Source organism: Anoplopoma fimbria, chromosome 23 (assembly GCF_027596085.1).
Source record: "Anoplopoma fimbria isolate UVic2021 breed Golden Eagle Sablefish chromosome 23, Afim_UVic_2022, whole genome shotgun sequence".
In the NCBI taxonomy this organism is placed as follows: Eukaryota; Metazoa; Chordata; class Actinopteri; order Perciformes; family Anoplopomatidae; genus Anoplopoma; species Anoplopoma fimbria.
In genome coordinates, this window is record NC_072471.1 from 7,764,658 (window position 1) to 7,785,844 (window position 21,187).

Genomic DNA, 21,187 nt, shown 5'->3' on the forward strand with positions numbered 1-21,187 from the left:
CCTCTGTTTTTGGTTTCTTACAACGAATAAAAAGCCTCTAAACTATTTAGCGTTAGGTTCATTAATACTCTATCGCCCTCTTTGCATCGTGTACGAATGTCCAAGGCTTGACCTGCCTAGTTACGGTTGCTAAGCTACGATTGGACAATAGCCGTTCGTGGGAGGGGTTTAGTGAACGATCAAATCATGGTGGACAGACGGGAAGCCAGGCGGTTAATGTTAGTGAGGTTAGTAGTTGAAAAACAAGCAAAAAAGTTTGCAGCCTCTATTTGCTATTAAACTCTTATAAAGGATGTGTATGCAGAGGAAAACATATAGAAGAATGTGACAAACAGATATATATGGCCTTAGTTTGGAGGGGAGTTTGGGGATGACCGTGATCATTTTGAACTCATCTCATTGGCCAGTGCGTTGGATACTCTGTTTTTATAAGTTAGCCTAGTCATTTCTTTATATCACCTAATTTACATCCCAAAAGAAAACATTTGGAAATGTGCTGTCAAGTGAGGTGACACTGACAGCTTTGACAACACCAGTCAGTCAGAGTGTCAGCCTTGATGTGTCAGATAAGTCAGGTCGCCTGAGTCACACAGCACGACACTAAGCAGATAGCCAAGATGACACGTTGACATGTCAGAAAGACGTGAGAGACGGATCCGGAGGGAGCGACGAGCTTTTTGAAAACCCAGACTGCGAGACTGGCTGCATATGGCACGCTTTAATATATCGAGAATTACAGGGCATCTGGTTCGCGATGTACCGAGAATAAATATCAGTTTCACAAAAAAAAAGCTCCGGGACGGAATCAAAAGTGTTTCCACTCTTTGTGGGTTTTTTTTCTTTGTGTCTGCTATTGATGTGAAGCACGTCTGCACAGGGCAGGCTGCTGAGACTGGGGACCTTGTTAAGGCTGAGATTAGACTGCTGCATCCTGACCTCTCTTATCACTTCCTCTCTGTCTCTTTTTCTCTGTTTGATTAAGACTGTTGAAGCAATCACACTGGCTGTGATGGTCAGATGAACAGATGACACTGCGGGCATGTCTTCTTTATTTGACATCATTATTGATTAAAAACACCTGCACATGCTCCTACATCAAGTAGCTGCTAGGTACAGTATTGGATTTGACAGACGCATCTCAGTGAGCTCTCGAGTACAGTCTGAGCTCAACTGTAGGTCGATATGACAATTAGGCAATTCCCCGCTCCCTTATTAGTCAAATTCTTCCATATTTCATCCCCAGAGCTGCTGAGGTCTTCTTGTAACAAATGATACCCAATTAAACTGAGACTGAACTCCGGTGTGCAGGGGCTCAGCAGCTATGGGGAGAGGGGAAGGGCGAGGTGGGGCAGCCAACAAATGAACAATGGGGGGTAAAGATAGAGAGAGAGAGAGAGAGAGAGAGAGACGCTCTGCATGCCGTCTGCTACTGTGTGACGTTCAAAGCTTTTCCCTCAGCGCTCAGAATTACAATTATTCTGCAGGAAACGGAGGAGGAGGAGGTTTGATTAAAATCGAGACGGAGCAGAAATGATGAGCAACGAAAAAGGAGAATTACAGGTGTCTTAAAAAGCTACACAATGGATGTTTCTTGTGTTGTTAGTTGTGAAATTCTGGTCAGAGCAGAGCCGGGGGAGGACGTCCAGGCATGAAATGGATTACACACATAGTCGCGCTAGGAGAAAACAAAGAAAGATGGGCAGAAACACTCGCGTACAGGCAAGATAGTGCGACAAATACACATGAAGACAAAGTGAATCTGGTCAAAGAGGATGTTTGGTGGATTGAGTATTTTCCGTGTGCTCAGGGACAGCAGATGATACTACAGTAGAATATTTACGGTGGAAGAGGCAGCAGAAGAAGCTGAAAGCAAGATTTTACTTAATGTGAAGAAAGGGAATAAAGGCAAGGTGAAAGATAAATGACCAGGGAGCAAGTGTAAGGTAGTGTGAAAGTGCAAGAAAAGCGTTAAAAAAAATCAGAAATATTGCAAAAATGACTATAAAAATAAGATAAAAGAGGGATGAATGCGTCTGGGCCATGCCAAAGCAGTAAGAACAGAGGCTGAGCAGCACTTTGGCTGCAGCATAATTCAAATGCCCCTCAGTGTGGATAACCCTGAAGGCACTGGTTAGGCTATGAATGAGCTCTGACTTGCAGGATCAAGAGACAAGTGATGTTATGAGCAGGCCACTTGACCTTTTCTTGTCCTGGGGCAAAGAAGAAGGGCGGAGTATCAAGAGCTAGCTGTTGTAAAAGCCACGGACATATAGCGAACCATCAGAAGAGTTAGTACGGCGAATTTCTAGATCTTACAAACGTGTAAAATTAAAGATTAAGGTAATTCTGATGAGCACATACACACGGCAGCCATTGGTTCTAAAGTGAAACTGTTTATTAATGATTAAAAAGCAGAAATGAGGATAGTCCGGGTTTTGAAGGCTGGTGCGTGTTACCTGTTTAGGGATCTTCCAGGGTGAATAGTGACCTGCAATGTTGAGAAAACAAAAAAATAATGCTTTAGACTGAAAAAGATGGTGGAAACAGATAATGAGATGGTTGATTTGATGTCAGCTGTGAAAGCCCTTTCCAGGGGGAGGATAATGAAATGAAGAATAAAAGCATTATCAACAGAATTACAGATAAACCAAATGAAAGTGAGAATGTGACATAAAAAAGTGTTTGTGAATGGTAAAAAGGAAAAAGAAAAGCACAATTGGATGAAAGCAAAAAGGCAGAAGATGGCAAATAAATATCTACGAGGCACCAAATAATTGTGAAGGCAGGGAGATAAAAATAAGAGTGTAGAAAAGGCAGAGCTGAGGATCATGATAACACAGTATGAGATGACTTGATACTGAACTAATGGACTTTATTAAACATGACAGACAGTGATCAACAGGTGGCATAAATGATATGAACTAATGAGAGGGAGAGATGAATGATCTTTTCCAATAATAATTAGGTTTTTCCGTAAGGAGTACGAATTTATGTTCTGTTTTGGGATTTTAGGTGATCTAATATTTTCTGCATTAAGAAAAAATGTTTTCTATCAATAAAGGATAAAAAGCATGAATTGAATATCATGATATTTAACCACAACTAACATATTATTGACCATTTAAAGATGACATTACAAGATTAGAAAGTATCCCCAGTCGTTGTGTGCAGCAATTTAACAATATATGCAAATAAAATGCTCAAAATAATCAATTTCTTTGAAATCTTATGTCAAAATCGAATAAGCTTTTCTTCCATCCTTTTTCCAACCAAAGTTTCGTCATATATCAGCTCCCACAGGAACAGATTTTCTGTTCTTATGTTACCCAAAGAGGCATTAGTGGATCTACCATAAGTCGGTCAGAGGCCTCAGCAATGACAGTGAAAAGGCGGCGGGATTTGAGAATGCTTTCACTTAAGTAGGTTCTGGACGACTGTGCCGCACACTAAAGTGGTTTCGGTTTGTAACACAGCTCAGCGAGGTAAAGGGCACACGTTCTCCTACGACTTTCCCATTCATCTTGCTTTGACCTTTAAAAAGGTATGCCACATTTGTGCTGTTTACAACATTGCTCAAGCACAACACCCATACATCTATCTTGGATAATCAAAGAAAACAATCAGCACAAAGCAAAACAGTAACAGCTGACATCAGTACGTGATAAATAAGTAATGAAACATGTGCTACAGCACCGATTCTATATTGAAATCCACAGGAGCATGTAAAATATGAGGTGCACACTCCATCTCCCAGATTAAATTCCTCTCCTTCCTGTCTTTCAAGTTCTGCCACGGTCTCCCTTATGGGACGCTTCAAGCATATGCAAATCGGGGGGTCGTATTACGGGGTGATTGCTTGAATTATGCGGCAGCCTTCCCAGCGTCGGCCTGGCGAGACTCCAATCACACAAAAAAAACCATTCGTCTCACTGAGCCGCCGGTGGAATGGTGACAACATGGAAATCAACAAAAGCGACACAAAGAAAATTCAGCAATGTTTGTCAGACTGTCAGCTTCTCTCAGTTAAAATAAGCCAAACAAGATTTAGGTTTATTTAACAGCTTATCTGAAACTCAAAGGATATTTTGGAAAAAGCATGACAAAAGCATGCTTTTTCTTCCCAAAAGAAGGTCAATCAATGAAAAGTATTTTTGTCCAAAGTACCCACGTCAGAATATCTTAGACAGTGCGAAGGACACAGCGGGCAAAAGAAGCAACAACAGAGCCGTCCACAGAGGAGGTGACAGAACCTGAGCGGACTAAAAAGGAGGAGCGCTACCGGGCATCACTGACCGAGTTGATCCTCAGGGTAGAGTCGCGGTTAACTCAGGCGTACCAGACATTCATTTGGACATGGGTGTCAGAGTGTCCCCATGGCTGAAAGTTGAGAAGGGACGAGAGACTTAGAAAGAGAGTGAGAAAGAAAAAAAAAGAGAGAGAGAGAGAGAGAGAGAGTGATAGGAGCTGTCCGAGGTGCTGAAAGCTCTTAAGACTCACTGCTAAGCAGCGTTGTCAGCTCGGCTGCAGGGAGATACTGTACATGAACCCTGTGGTGTCAAACTTGCAGTTAGCTTCTGAGCTAACAGGTGTCACGTCCTCCTGTAAGTGTCACTCCTTTGTGATGCATGCAGGACCAGGAGGGCAGAATATCTCATAGCTTATTCAAGCCCCATAATGAGAGGGGTGGATACCCGTTTCAACCCCCAAAACCTCAGCCCCGGCAGGTAACGATGAATGGGATCGATTAAGGTCTCGCATTCGATTTTCAATTTCTGCCCAAAACTCCAATTAAAGAGTTCTGAACAGAGAGCCTTTCTGCTCCAATGATACTAAAAAACAAAACGGACAAAATGGCACACACATACACACATCCGACCTTTAGAAATACATAAGGCTACATTTCTTCACCCATACAAAACGTAGATCTCTTTCATTTCAACGAGAGGCTAATACTAGCCCTTCAATTACTCAAATGAGACAATGATTACACTAGAATAGTGCTTGAATCATTCCCTCCTTTATGAATACGTATCACGCTTACATGAGGGAGGCAGGCAGCTTCACATAACATCCACAGCAGGAAACCGATTCTATCCACTTCTATTCAAATGCCCGTTCAATGTTCGCCTGATGTTCTAGACAAAAATCAGCCTTGTCGATGCTGTGTGAGAAAACACAAGGTACACGGTTGAATATGCATGATCTTGAAGCTCAAAACAGAACAAAATCGATTTAACCACATTCATGCAACACTAGGTAATCACTACGTATCCATTAAAACTCAAATAGGAGCGCTTGATTTGCTTAAGATGCGACCAAGGTTAGTGTTTCTACTCCTCCTAAACACAGGGAGGAGTTAAGTTTTACCTGATCTAATTTTGATGGCAATAAAGCTAAACACCATTAGCTTTGTTTAAGTTTTTCTATTTCTGTTATGATTTAAATCTCAGCGTGTCGTCCATCACGTACAAAACTTGGCTGCCTTCCCGCGGCCGACCCGGACGTGATATTGATCCCTGGCGGGCGGCTCCTCCGGGGTTCGGTAGGGACAGAGCTGTAAGTGCGAACACGGCGGACAGTCTGTGGTCTACTGGCAGCGAGCCGATATCATCACTCTCCTGCTCTCTCCTCCCTTTCTCTTCCTCTCTTTAGTTTCCAACTATCTTGCACACACACACACATCCAATGAATCACTGTCTAGTTACACACCGATTCCCTGGGAGGCTGAAGGAGCCTCAGTGAATCAAACCCTCCTCCTTCTCTTCTTCCTCCACAAAGAAGAACCTTCACCTGAGGCCTGCACGGTTGTTAGAGCGCCCTCTGGACATCCGCGTGCACACAACTGATCTCAGGCGAAGGGGTCAAACCAGGCAGCTGATTCATAATGTGCAATTTAGCCGAGATAGTACGAGAAAGGGGAGTTTATGTAAGAGCGCGGGGGCTTGTGCGCAGAAGGCCGCCTTGGGAATGTGTGCGAGAAAGACGAGAAAAAGTGTGTGCCCGGCCCTCTTGTGTAGGTGTGTGTGTGCAACCTGTGTGAATCAAACCATGTGGCTCGGCGTTTGTGTGAGCGCGTGGGCGGGCTGCAGTGAGGGAGAACGCGGCCCCATTAGTGGAAAGCTAAATGGACGAGCGTACATGTGAACGAGCTGAAAGTCTCAGCAGCTAATTACAGACCCCGTGTGTGTGTGCTGGTGTGGCAGCGAGGACACAGCCTGTTAATGGTCTAGATAGCCACTAATGAGGCTGTATGCCATGCACACACACACACACACACACACACACACACACACACACACACACACACACACACACACACACACACACACACACACACACACACACACACACACACACACACACACACACACACACACACACACACACACGTGCTGACACACACACAATAATTACTGGTGATGAGAGCCCATTTGTTGAGCCAAAAACGGCTCAGGAGTCAAACTCAAATTTAAGGGATGAATAAATATCATAACTATATTATGAGCGGGAGTTTTTCAAGGTGGTGGGGCTTAATTGACTGGATGGTTTGATCATAAAAGGGTCAATGTTTGGATGGTAGAGATGCCACAGACATGTTTTTTTGATGAGACAAATCTGCTGATCCACGGCCCGTACCGATTGTTTATCTGATGTTTTTGTTTTGTTATAGTAGCTGGTGTACAAGGCTCCAGACTTACTTCCAATACTGCTAATTTTACCTCGTAACTTTTAATTAAGGACGCTCAATTCACTGACTGAATGCGGAAAACTAAAAATCTAAAAAAAGTTTGTCATTTAGAGTGGTATTTACACAAAAAACACACTATTTAAATGACCAGAAAATCTTTTTTTGTGTCTCTCTAAAATCTATTCTGTGAAAACATCTCTTCCCAACACCTGCACTTATTCAAGCTTCTCACAAAAACTAGATTTTACAAGGTTACATTTGATCATGATAATGATAAAGTTACGTTCTTGATAATGCACAATTAGGGGCGGGAATGTAGGAGCTATTTATTTGATGTTTGTATTTAGTTATTTTATGCATAAGCAATATTGTTCGATTTATTAAGATAGCTTTTCTATTGATGGTCATTCGTTTAGTTTAATGATATTTTTGTTGTATACTTAGTTTTGGGTTTGGTAATTTATTTTGAATTGGGTAACACTGTGGGCACCTGCACAGTGTCATATAGGAGTAGGCAGGTATAGGACCAGCATGCACCGGGGTGGGCCTATAGTTTTTTACCAGAGCCAGAGAGTCAGTGACAGGATTACCTTTGTTCTTTTGTTTGTTTGCCTTATTTGCTTTGACCAAATAAATCATCAGCAACACGGAATTCTGTTTGGACGTTAACCTCTTTGCCTGCGTAAACCACAAACCCATGGTGCGTCAGTGGCCCTTCGATTTAAGATTTTTCGGACAATTGGCCACTACAGTTCTCTTTTACTGAATAGAGCTTGAACACAACATAATGTAACTCGTTAGCTGTTAGCTCTGTTATTTAGCCAAGCAGGACTGTGCCTCTTGGCGCCCCCTCGCTCTGACTTCTCTCCATTAACGCATGTACATAGGTCATTTTTGCGCATTTATGTGCATTTCAGGCCTTTGTATGTAATGTGTAAAAAAACTTAAAGAGTGAAAAAGTTGGTAAACGGTAAAAGGACGAGCATTTGTACAGCGCCTTTCTAGTCTTCAGACCACTCAAAGCGCTGTACACTACATTCACACACACATTCATGCACTGATGGCAGAGGCTACCGTGCAAGGTGCCCCCTGCAAAGAATGTCTTCTCCTTTATTCAAAGAAAAGAAACATGATAATAAGCTTTATTGAAGCTTTATCAACGTTTTCTAGTCTAACTGCTCCCGACTGCAGCTTCTCTGATGTAATTAGGGTGCTGAAATAATTAGTTTATCCATTAGCTGCCTGATTCACAAGAAAAAAAAATGTCAGAGACAAGAAAATGTTAACAGAAAGTGTCAAGGTTGTAAGAAGCTGCCACTTTTCTGTCTCTTCTGATGATGATGATGATTATACCTGTGTCTCAGAATGATGGTGGCAATGATTTATTGATGCTAAAAACATCATGTGCTCTCTGCATTACAATAATACCTCGCTGCTGCTCTTTTGGGCTGTTTTGCTGTGTCCATGACAACAGCAAGCAAAGCCAGACGAGCTTTGCTGAGCTGAGACAGTAGCACGCTGGGCTCTCTGCTTTTAATTCTCACCCTAGTTGTACTACCTTCACGACATTTCTATTTCTAAGAAGAGACCTCTCGCTTCACTTCACATCCTTTCTGTGTCTTTGTTCAGTGCACATGAACAGATACAATGCTGAAACAAAGACAGGAGGTGTGTGAGAGAGACAAATGGAAATGTTGATGAAGCCCCAAAATGTGAACCTTCCTCGCCTCGCCAGCCATTTGTGGTCTCTGATGCCGGACATTAGGAGTGTGTCGTCTTAGCAACGGCATCATAAAAAAGCCATTACAGTGGTGTTTGTTTGTGGGAGTTGTGAGGGCGAGAAATGGTGCCAATCCCTCTTCCACTTGAATGTGTATGTGTGTGTATGTGTTTTCTCCCCGAGACCAGATGCTAAGAGGCGGTAGCTCTGTCCTCCGCACAAAGAGCAAGTCATTTAAAAAAAAAAAAAAAAAAAAATGACTTGCTCTGTGTTTTCAGTAAAAGTGATGATCTGTGTGCTCGCCTCTGAACTGGGCAGTCTTTGGAGTTTTTCCAGAAACGAGAGCGTGACAGTTGTTTGGTGACGGATATCAGTGGGTTGCCTCTCTCTGTACTACACTGGCCAGCGTGCACAAGCACTTAGCGGCCCGTTCAATTAGACTGTGTGGCCACCGTCCAGTGGTGTAAAGGAAGGGGGGCCAAACGGTGGTGTGTTAGGAGCTGGAACATCATTCCGGCAGCACGGTGACAGCTTTATTACGACGGGTATTAGCTTGGCTAAACGCTCGGAGCTCGCCTTTTCTGAGGAAGTTGGGTGGGAAAAGAAAAATCAGCTGCTACTTAAACCTCGCAGTGGTTGCTGGGAGTCTGACACAGTTCTCATTTTAGTATAGCGTATTAATGTTGCTGAAAATGATTGTTTATGCAACGCAGTCGGCAGAAAGAACGTTGGCATTGTTTGTTTCTGCAAAACACAAGATAATTGAATTCTGCGATTCTGAACCGAAAATATCCGTTTCATATCAGCCTTGTAGGAACAAACAATGCAACGCGGTGAACTTTGGGAAAGGATTGGTGAGGTTTGGGCAATAAAACTACTTTAGCGACGTTTCAAACGTTGCTATTACGGGACAGATTTTTTTAATTACTTATTTTTTAATTTTACCCATCGACTACCTCTCCCTCCTGCCCTAAATGGACTTTCTCGCTCCTCTAAGACTCTGATTCCTTATCAGTTATTCAGTTGATTAGCTTCCAAATAACTAAATATTTATTTGGAAGCTAATTCAGTGGTCTCCAAGCAACATGTGAGCAGTTCAACTGAAGAATGATTTTCAGTTTTGAGATCATTTTAAAAGCCTCAAAGAGGTACAAATTTGAGGAAAAGTCTCAAACATGAACATTCTTCCAACCAAGCAATCATCCTATGAATTCCTCTTTGACTCCTGCGGGGGTCCGGACCCCCCAAGTTGGGGACAAATGCTCAATTTGCTATAAACAGCACCCTAACCCCTCACTGTATAAACATGTTGGAGTGTGTGTAAAGGAGAAACAACTACACAGGAAAAAGTCAACAAAGCTTACATCTCAAGACTTGAAGAAAAATAACAAATCATTAGCTTTGCCACATCAAAAAAATTAGATATGTGATTTTCTCCTTATATCCACTTTCCTTGTTTATCGCCATCATAAAGAAAACAATTGAGAGACAAAAAAATGACAAAGACTATATTGTGATATTGTTTTTCTCCCAGGAGGGTCTGAAGTCTCTGATCTTAATGAGCTTAAAGGCTGACTGTGTTTCTTGGTTAAATCCCCCAAAACACTGAAGACATCTACAATGATTAAAACCCCACCCAAGTGGGATATTTGGCTCCGTTTCTCAGCCTCCGTCATCTCTACACACGTGTCCTCCATATGCGTCATGCTAACGTGTCAGCAGACTGGGTGGCACGGACGTTTTTTTTCCACCTCTCGCACCCACAGCTTGTCAAGTCACAGGAAATCAACACAAACAGATGTGACACTGCACCCTGGCGTATTGTTGTGTAGTGGAGCTCAGCCACATCCAGATTCGGAAAAATGAGATGGAATATAGCATGTAAATAAGGTTGACGTTTTTCTCCACGGGCCAACAGGCTGGTTTTTTTATATGGGAGCGCTTGTTTCGACCTTCTAAAGCTCCCCCGCGAGTGAAGATCCTGGACAGATGGCGGGAGCGCTTCGCTGTTAGCTTCCTGTGCAGATGGGATACTGTGTGTTTTTATGTTTGAGTGAAGGGAGTGTGTTGACAGATTGGATGTTTTTGAGGTGGCGGCACAGAACATTTGACCCCTCCCGTGTGTGTACGTGTTTATTTGTTGGCAGATGACATTTTAGAGGTCCTGGCTTAAATTTATTTATTTTTCTACCTTTTTTGGATAAAAAATTAAACACTACTAGAAGCTAATTTCTTCATTCTGTTTCTCCTCCTCCTGTTTGTTGGCTCCCTGCTCACTGGCAGAGACACGGGCAGCCTAATAAAGAAATAAATGGTAACAAATCTATTCAGAGGGCGCCACTGACCTTTGTGGGTGAGTCTCAGTGGTGTCTGTAACACCAGGCAGTTGACATTATGATGGGTATGTGACATTACACAACACAAAGAGGCAAAATACAGACAAACTACAAAAGCGGTTCCACACAAAAAGCAAGAGCAGAATTGGTTTCCCAATCCAGTTGGCTTGGCTTCCAGCTCGCACTGCGAGTTAGTGCTGGTGCTAAAGTTCATGTGTCGTCACTGAGAGGATGCCCAGATAAATCAAGGACAGGTAAACTCAAAGAGGGGAATCATTCAACGATATTTACCAACAAGGCTTCAGAGACAGATCATATCTGCCTGGTTGATTGAGAGCCGCCGTTGCCGTTTCTGGATTTAATTAAAATCGAGCGGTTTAAATCTTCAACGTCGGAGCTTTGGCTGTGTCATCGCTGGCTGATGAACAACCTCAACACTTCAATAAGAAAGGCGAGCTCAGTTTGCAGGCAGATCACAGCGAAAACACAACTTTGGTTCTGTCATTTGAACCATGCACACATTTAGGGAAGACGTGACAGCGAAGCTTTCTTCTTTTTCTTTCAATGTCAAAAGGCATCGCCATTAAGATGCACGCTGTCTGAAGCCTTTTTTGAGGGGAAACAACACAGGCATTTCTCCACACACACACACACACACACACACACACACACACACACACACACACACACACACACACACACACACACACACACACACACACACACACACACACGCAGAGCAGCAAATAGTCGGCTACCTGTTGATTTTGCAGAGTGCAGTGGATAATTATGATTGTCAGAGGGCCACACATTCGGAAAAAACACAGGGCAGAAAGCACTTCAGAGCCATTTTACAGTATTTTTGTTGAAAAACTGTGCTACTTCTGACAGGCCTTCATTTTGGGGTTTTTATTCATGGCTCCCAAAAATGGTAAAATGTCCAGAAATTTCCACCGAAATGAAAAACCCATACATATTTTTTGACCACTTTGGGTTTTGGGTCAGTGAGCAGAGTGGAGATACTTAAGAAAAGTGAAGGAACAGTTTTCTCCCAAGTAGAAAAAAAAAGAGAAATGGGAAAGCAACTTGAGAAGAGCTCAACCATTGTTAAGCACTGCAGGAGTGCATGTTTCTGCAGCCTTTGGACTAGACACACACACACACACACACACACACACACACACACACACACACACACACACACACACACACACACACACACACACACACACACACACACACACACACTTGGCTACAACAGTAAAAGATGACAAAGATAAATAGGTGGACAGATATGCAGCTAGAAAGGCAAATATGGAGAAGGCCCGGAGAGATTCAAAGGCTCGCGTTGAGCCAAAGAAATCCTCCCACCATCCCTACCTGCAGCCATCGATCTCACCTGTTCCGCCTCTCTGAACCACCAGGATGGTCTCTGCTCCCACGGCACACTCCTTGAGAAGCTCCACCACCTGGGTGTGTACGAATCCCTGCACGTGTTGCTTGTTAATCTCCACAATCAGGTCGCCCTCGCACAGGCCCGGGCAGCCCTGAGGCTCCAGCACCTGTTTGACTCGCTGGCCCGTCGCGCTGTCCGCGATGGTGAAGCCAAACCCTTCCACGCCCTTCACCATGGTCAGGGTCAGTAGTTCCCCCTGGGTGGCCCCCGACGACGCCATGGAGACGCTGTCGGGGGGCGTGGTGCCCGTGGTGGGAGGAAGGGAGCCGTCTAAGTGGGTGTCACCCGGGTGAGGGGTGAGCAGCTGCTGCTGGGCGTTCACCTGGTCCTGACCCGGGTCCGTGACGAAGCGCGCCGTGCGGGAGAGATAGTCCAGGTAGTTGTCGTAGCCCGTCCGCCCGTTCACCATGATGGGCCTCTGCTCCATGATGCCCAGCGGGGAGATGATGGTGGTGGTGGTGGTGGTGTTGTTGTTGGTGTTGCCGGCTTCCTCCGGGTCGTAGGGCAAAGGGTAGCCGCGGCACAAGACGAGGGTGACGCTTTGGCCAATCGGCACCGACTGGAAGAGTTTGACCACATCGGCGTGGGTGGTGCCCAGGACGCACACGTCGTTGATGTAGACAATGACGTCACCTGGACAGACGGAAACATAAAAGGGCGGGTGTGAAGGCCGGAACACGGAAATTCACACAGCTATTTAGCCACAGTGATGTCAAAGATGTAATATCATTGTTTCCCATTTCCCCACAAAACTTAGTCTCGAGTTAACGTCACTAGTTTGACATATTGACTGGGTTTGGTATTAGTTTTGATTGGTGAAACAAGAAAAAATTACAGGTAAGGAAATGGTACCATGTCGCAAATAGTCGCAAATATGGTGAAACTGATGCCAAATAACAGAGACGGGACAGTGCAGTGCAGAGATTACAGCTGGAAAGATGACATTAGTACAGTCGTTCTCAAAGACTGGATCTCGTAGGAGATTGTATAAAAAAATTGGCAGAATTTCTTCCATAGTCTTTTATATAAGATTAATATCTGCTGTACATCTTTCAGCCACATGAGGAAGCCTGAATGTTCATACTGCTCCGATTATTGAAGCCTATTATTAACATTGAATATAATATGAAAAGCGATCATATATTCTGTTGACTTTACTGTTAACTTTGCCTTAATGCATTTATTTGGTGTCATTTATAAAGTATTTAACCTGTGTATTAGTTTTAAGTAACACATGCAAAAAAAAAAGATGTGATTTATCAAACGTATCTCTTTAGAATGGCTGTTTTACCTTTTCAAGATAACACAAGGCGATGCAGAAATGGCAGTAAAAACTGGCCAGGGAACGTTCATTTACGCACATATTTGCTCCCCTTTTGAATCATAGATAAGGCTTATTGTAAACTGGGTCATGATGAGTTGTCATTTTTAAAAAGTGGAGCCCCACAAAGAAAGTTTGGGAAAACTGCATTGGAGGACAGAGTTGAAGGATGAATTATAATACGCCCACTTCAGAAGAGCTGCAGTTGTACAAATGCTTTCAAATAAATAGCTGTTTAACCTTTTTTTAAAGACACAAACGGTTCAAATTTTAACAGCAGCTGCTCTAATATGTAATTAATTATCTTAGAATTAGAACATGCATAGTAAAGTCCTTGTCTGACAGACCCGTAAAAGAAACTCTCAGTGACAAACAGCATTGAGTAACAGATGCTAGTGTTAAACCGAAGGACTGAGTCTGTCTGCAGCTATTCTAGTACTCAATCAGCTTGTCTCTCCTTTGATTTCCCTTTCAGCTATAAACAATTTCTACAGTTAAACATTACCACAGATAATGTCTTATCTGCCTTTCAAGTGTAAAATAGTGCTGATGACAAGTGGCTAAAATGTTTGCCTTTTATGGGGCCAAGTGCTTTTATTTGCTCCCTGCGCTATACTGCACCGTAAATAAAACCTAGCTGACAATTAAACGTTCCCACACAAAGGCACTCTGCAGGCTTATCTTTGTCTCAACCGGATTACTAAATATAGTGTTTTTGTGCTCCGCTGTGCAGACACCATGCAGGGTTTTTAAAACACTGGGCAAGTGGGAACACATGGCACGATCCACTTTAGCGTCTGACAAACGGCATTACCCAGGTTGATTATAAAAACAATTATTTCCTAATTGCAGGTATAATTGTCGTGCTACTTTAAAGAGAGGGCAGGGTGGGAGTGTGAGTGTGTGTTGCAGAGAGAGAGAAAGTGAAAAACAATATCCTTCATCATTAATAAGGAAAGCATGTGCTTCAGTGATTGACCCTCACCTTGTTAACCACAAGCTCCACACCGTCCACTTCTCTTAAAACGTGGGCAGGAGACTATAATAGCAGTAATGGCTGAGTCAACTACACCTTTTCTAAAACAACAGGGGAATTCACTTGGATTTCGTTGAGGTGTTGGCGAGCTGCTGACCTCTAAGAGTGAAAACAGGAAGTTAAGATATCACCGAAATGTTCCCTCATTGTAAACTCTGTCGCCGGCAAACGCTTTCCAAGTATAAACGCTCTGCCGGTATTGACGGAGCGAGCTCACACCTCGAGGCAATGTGACGTGAGGGACTTTTTAATTAATCCGGGTAAACGCGGACGACATTTGCCTTGAGCACTAGTGTCAGAATCAATAGTGGCGCACACTGGCAGAAAACAAATGCCGGAGCCGTGACCTCAGAGCGCCCTCGCTGAGCCCATAGATCTCATTCTTTACGACCGGAGGGGGGGAAAATGCAGCAGACAGGTTTGGTTTTTATGTGCCAATGTTTCGTGACATCTGCCTCTGAAACTTCACTAACCCCAGTACAATGGAGTTTTATTCTGAAGGTTTTTCCTACACTTACCGAGACACTATGTCTTGATAGACCTGTTGAGTTTTTCAATGCAGTTAGCGCCAGAGATTAAATTAATCTCAATCTAAAACATTAATGTAAAATAAAACCCTGAATCCATAGAACACTAGGGCTCAGATGACAAATATGTCTTTTAGTTATTTGGGTAAAATGACCCTTTATAAACACATATGATCACAAGTGAACCAGGACAAAACAGCCCCCTCTCCATCCATTATAATCCCTCCTTTACGTCCCTTGTTTACTGTAAATCCCACTGACCCTGACCGTAAACACCACACTCACTGGGAACAAGGCCTACGCTGCTGCTTCATCTTTCAATGTCCCATCTAGGAATATTCATAATGACATATTCATCCCCGGCTAACGGGTGGTTCAAGAGTCCGTCGACATAATGAGAGGTCTCTGTGGCCTTTGTGTGTGTGTTAGGTCAAATAAGGTGACAAGTGGGCCAAAGTGCACCACGGCTGTGACAAACGTTCAGGCGTGATAAGAATAATTCGTGCAGTGATCGTGCAAAACATGCCTTTTCTGAACAGAGCCGATTGCTTGGCCTCAGGCATCACTGTTTGTAGCTCTTTGGAGAACCGCTCATTGAGACAGCTTCACACTCAACACTGACGCTTCCTCAGCATTGTCCTGAGCAATACGCCCGCCAAGAGTGAAGTAGAGGCGATTAACGGTTGTCGAGAAAATTGCTAATTAATATGTCCCATAGATCTCCAGTCTCTCTTCCTTTATCGGTTCTTGAATGAACTGTAGTGAGCGACGGAGAGCACGCTGAACCCAGCATGCCGTTTGGTGGTGTAACAGCTAATAAAGGACCCCTCTGAATACTATACACAGTGTGAACATAACACACTGCTAATAATTATGTCCTGTAGATCTCAAGAGCTCACACTCGACCTTGGGTCCACAGCGGTTGAAGAGAAAAGGACAGACACATAGACCGAGACCATTTTAGTTAGATAATAGGAAGATGATGATACATGTAAATGTCTGCTAAAGCTTTGGACATTTTTGACATGCTGAAGTGGCATGCAGAGGGCTGTGATAAGAGAGATATTTGGTACAGTTATGAGAGAGATGTGTTATATTCTAGACTTTCCAAAACCATAGACACAACAACAAAAGTGTGTGGTTTGTTTATTTACTCTCTTGTCAGCTTAGCATGTTAGCTAAGCAAACTAACGGTTAGGTTAGAATGAAAAATACTCAGACTTACTATCTCTACACTACAAATAAACAGAAAATGTTTCTTTATTTACATGTCTTCTTCATGGATCATTAAATGTTAAGGATGCTGACTACACTGGGTCATGAAGCTTTAGCCTCTGTCTTTTAGCATGTAGCATTATGTTCATATTTAAGAACATTTAAACAGTAATTCAGCTGGAAACATAAAAACCTGCTTCATCTGCTTGCAACTCCTAGTCATATTAGCCGCAAAAAAAGGAGCCTGTGTCACTCACCAAAAAGTGCAAATCTGAATTAAATCTTTCAAATGTTGTGACTTTTAAACTAATTTATATATATTTATAGATATTTATGTATACCAAAAAGGGAAGTGAAGTTTGACACAGTTTGATGTGTAGCTCGTTTTTTATATAAAATGTAAAAAACGAGTCTTATCTTATATAAAATGAGCACACTCTGTGGTAACACTGTGTGTCACAGAAGCTAGACTCTCCAGTTTGAAGCATATTGTGCCAACTAACCCACTGAATTTTGTATTAAAACGCTGCCTGTGGCATTCAAACTAAGCCTCTCCACTTCAAGCTAACGCAACTCAGCTCTGTACTCCCCCAAAAACATCACAGCTAACACCTCACTTTTCTTCTGTGGAAGACAAAACACAAAATGTCTTGCTTGGACAAAACTGCACTGCATGTGGTCCACCAGTCATAAATCAGACCGTTTTAAAAAAAGAACTTCTACAAGAAGAGCTCCAACATGTTTTCACTGGTGGTGTTATCACGTAGTGGAGACAGCCAGGAGGGTTGATGAAGAAGAAAGTGCCACAGATTATCTATCTGGAATTGGGAATTTCACACCTCTGTAGTTCTGGTTCTATGTCCGTTTGAGCTCTGGGATACTGTGATGGTGTGTTACTGCAGAAGTAGGGCACAGAGTCTGGGGAGGCTAAGTGGGGGGATGGAGGCTGGAGGGTGAGATAGAGATGGAGATGAGCTGAAGGGAGGAAGTGGTGGAGATGAGAGGAGATGGGGGGTGTAGGATAGTGGAGATGTGAGAGGGATTCGTTAGTTATTTCTGGGGGATGATTACATAAAAGAGGGAGGAATTCTAAAAGAAAGAGAGAGGAGGGGATGAGAAGACTGACCCTCAAATTGTTTTATAAGCAGCATTGTCAGGACAAGCTTTATTACTCATCAAGGGATCTATTTTGGAACGGCTGCACCGACACATTTATAAAGAAACAGACATTAATGACCAAATGTTCTGCAGAAAAGTCACAACTGTAATCTATTAGAACTATTCAAAAGTGTTTTGGAGAAGAATAATGGCTTTACTACAGAGCAAACTCCCAGACCAGCTTACTATATTTGTGATAAATGACCGTCATACGCTGCGTGTTTTCTCCAGTGTATACAGATAGAAACATCACTGCATGCTGACCAACCTGCTAGTTCTAGTCCCTTGACCTTAAGTCCAGCTGCTCTGTCCCAGTGTGTGTGTTTGTGTTTGTTTGTGTGTGTGTGTGTGTGTGTGTGTGTGTGTGTGTGTGTGTGTGTGTGCGCTGCAGTTCCAACCGCATCATGTGGCCACAGCCAGGAGTTATGGCACTCATAAAGTCCCTTTTCATGATTAATGAAATGGAAGAACAAAAGTCTGCAGTTGGTGCACAGGCATGTGAACACACACACACACATACAGATACAGAGCTTACACAACACTAGTTTAGCAACTTGCACCTGCACACACACACACACACACACACACACACACACACATGCACACAATGCGTGCGTTATGCATCTGAGGTTGTCGCCATTTCCTCTTGCATGTATTCCTCTGCATACTGTGTTCATATTTGGGTGTGTTTGTTTGGAACTTTTACTTTGTGATGGCTGCAGTGCGTCAAAAAAAGGTGAAATGAGGAAAGATGTTGGGCTTGAAAACTTAAGCTTAACCCCGTTTCTTTGGATGTTTGCTGATAAATGGACCAGATAAGGCAAAATCATACTTTCCAGCCATGTTGCCATGTATGTAGAATATCATCATTTTAAAAAAGCGAGGATAAGTTTATTTTGTGCCCTTCAGGTCCCAGTTTATCGAGCTGCTTGTGAAGGTTGTTCATTGACTGTGTGTGCTCTCATGTGGCCATGTGTTTAGTATTTTGTTCTGCCAGGTATATTTTGAGTTCATGGTTAAATGAAAAAAGAGAAATGTTTGTTTGTTTTGTATGTATGAGGGTTTTTTCTGCCATGCCTGAGGCTTACCTGTGGCCATCTTTCCGTCAGCTGCGGCGGGCCCGTCGGGGATAACGCTCTTGACCTGGAGGAATTCGTCCGGCTCGTCGCCTCCGATTATAGTGAAGCCGAAACCCATGTTGCTCTTTTGGAGTGCTGTGGACAGGAAGCTGCCTTTCAGCTGAGTGGGGTCCCGCGTGAACAGCGGCTTCTCTGCAAAGGACACATAAACAAACAAATTAGCCAAACACTACTACTACCATTTTGAATGCTTTCTAGCAAAGGCTGAAAGGACCTCAAAGCTGGTGCAAGGCGGTGCTCACAGGGTGGGGGGCATTGGGAAAGCTTATCCAGAAAGACATGGGGTGTAGCCGCAGGAAAACAACTGGCAGGGTATGATCTTAACTGCGAACGTGGAACAGAGTTGGGTCTGTGGTGCTGAAAGATGCAGGTGTGGCAAAGGAACAAATGCAACATCCCTCCTGGTTTCACATACTGAACTTTTATCCGTTCCTCTCCTCCCATGCTGGGACATAGTGGGCAGAAAAGGGTGCGGAGAGCGTCAGTGGTTCTTCAGTCCCATCCCAAAGGCTACCAAGGGAGCAGCAAAATTCGGAAAGATGACATGCTGTCAATCAGGGGGTTCAGCTCCAAGAGAGGATGGTTGAGAGGGTTAGGGAGGAACTGGGAGGGTTTCTGGAGAAGGAGGGGGGGCACCATGTGTGGGAATGAGAGGATCTCAGCCAACAAGCTTAGTTACACTCAACCAAGTCTCCCAATCGTCTCACCTCGGAGGGAGACGTGGCTGGTGTGCTGGTTTAGGTCCCTTTGTTTGCCGCCACTGGTCCAGACATAGACCGAGTGAATACACTCTCTGCCTGCTTATGCCAGGCGATTAGACGTGACATGGTAAACGCTCGCCACTCAAATCCTTAAACTGCCTCAAGCGCAAAAAGCTTGCTCGTGAGCTAGCATGCTTACAGTAAGTCAAACGAGCGCAGGCAGCCATGAGAATCGACAGTCGGCCTCCCTTTCTTTGCTTCTCTCTTGGCCTACTTACTGACAAAGTGCCACAGGGAGAAGGGGCTACTGATGGGCTGCTCTAGCACCACAGTGCAGGCGGAGGTGTGAAGTGGCTGCTGCTGCTGCTGCTGATGCTGCTGGTGGTGGTGGTGGTGATGGGGGCACATATTCATCCGCCGAGTCAGGACACGCCGGAGCGGGGAGGCGTCCGCCGAGGAGGATGTGGCGTACGCAGCAGCGGCCCTGCGACCCAGAGTTGGCGAGCAGGAGAGGTCGCCGAGGCTGTGGCAGCGCTCGGGCACGGCGCCGACCTGCACCCGGGGGGATCTGGGGAGGGTGGAGCAGGGGCTGGCATCCTCCACTGGCACCAAAGTTTGGGGTTAAAAAAAGGAGGAGGAGGGAGGTTGGGGAGAAGGGAGGAGAGAGAGCCTCACTGGAATGTACACAAAGTGTAACCACGGAGACGGGCTCTCGCCTCAGAGCGGCGGACTACTACGTTTCTATGGAAACAAACCTCCACTTCACCAGTTCCAGACAGTTTTTTTTTTTCTTACTAGCAGTGCGTCCCACTGCTGTGGCTGGTGGAGAGTGAGCACTGGAATCAGGTAGCAACAAACCAGTCATTAAACAAAATAATGATCACATTTAAACCCACATGTTCACCATTCATATGACAAACAAGTATTATTATTATCAGTCCCACCAGAACGCTGCCGTTCCTCGGACTGTTTGACTGACGCTTAAGAGTGAACTCATTGTTGCGTCTTGCTGTCAATCAACATAAAAATAGCCTTGTTCCTAACAAGAAAATGGGCTTTGTGGCAACAAGCAACACATGTGCATCAATCATCTCCTGAAGGGGAAATGAAGAAAGAGTTTTGTTTCATATTGTGCATACTATATTGATTTAAGATCAATTTATATGAAAATGGCAACAAAAAAAACTTAAATATTATGGTGTACAAATTGAAATGTTTAAGTTCACTTAGATCTTGGTTTTTATTCAGATTTCTCAAGTATTATACAGTTAATGTTCTGTCAGTGATTTATGAATTCTCATGTGGACATGAAGATCTTTATTCCTGGATTTGGCTTGTATGATTTTTCGGTGTTATGTAAGCCCATATTTGTATTCAAAGCTTCATATAAAGAATTCATTGCTGTTGTGACATTGAAGGTGCCACATTACACCTATCCAGTCAGAGAGGTTAGTGACTAGTAAAAGTTATTTAGTTTGAAAGTTGTTGTTGTCAGTTACACAAAAAAACACACTGATTTCAGCAACTTGTCGGATCACCGTTATATATCCAATTTGTTATAAATACGTGTTTTTAACATGAATAAAATCCACCAAAAATGTTTAAGACTGCAACCATTTATATCAAATTATCTTCATATTTAAATAGACTTGGTTATAATACATTTAAAAAATGTGCAATACATCAATATTTGAAGCTAATGAGACACTTTCTGGGGCTGTGAAAAAAAAATCACTGAAACTGAAAAGGTTTATCAAATGACTAGCAAAACTTAGCTGTATTAACTTATATATATATATATATATATATATATATATATATATATATATATATATATATCTCTGCAAACATAGAGACAGATAACAAGTATGACTACATTCTCTCAGAATA

General features: G+C 43.4%; 1 protein-coding gene across 1 annotated transcript in view; it reads right to left on the reverse strand.

Moving 5' to 3' along the window:
• The window catches only part of magi2a (membrane associated guanylate kinase, WW and PDZ domain containing 2a), a 208,091-nt gene that overhangs the window by 24,528 nt on the left and 162,376 nt on the right, over window positions 1–21,187 (reverse strand). Inside the window, 3 exon segments of the mRNA XM_054624389.1 lie at window positions 2,457–2,488; window positions 12,144–12,833; window positions 18,546–18,728. Coding sequence (XP_054480364.1) covers window positions 2,457–2,488; window positions 12,144–12,833; window positions 18,546–18,728 — 905 coding nt within the window.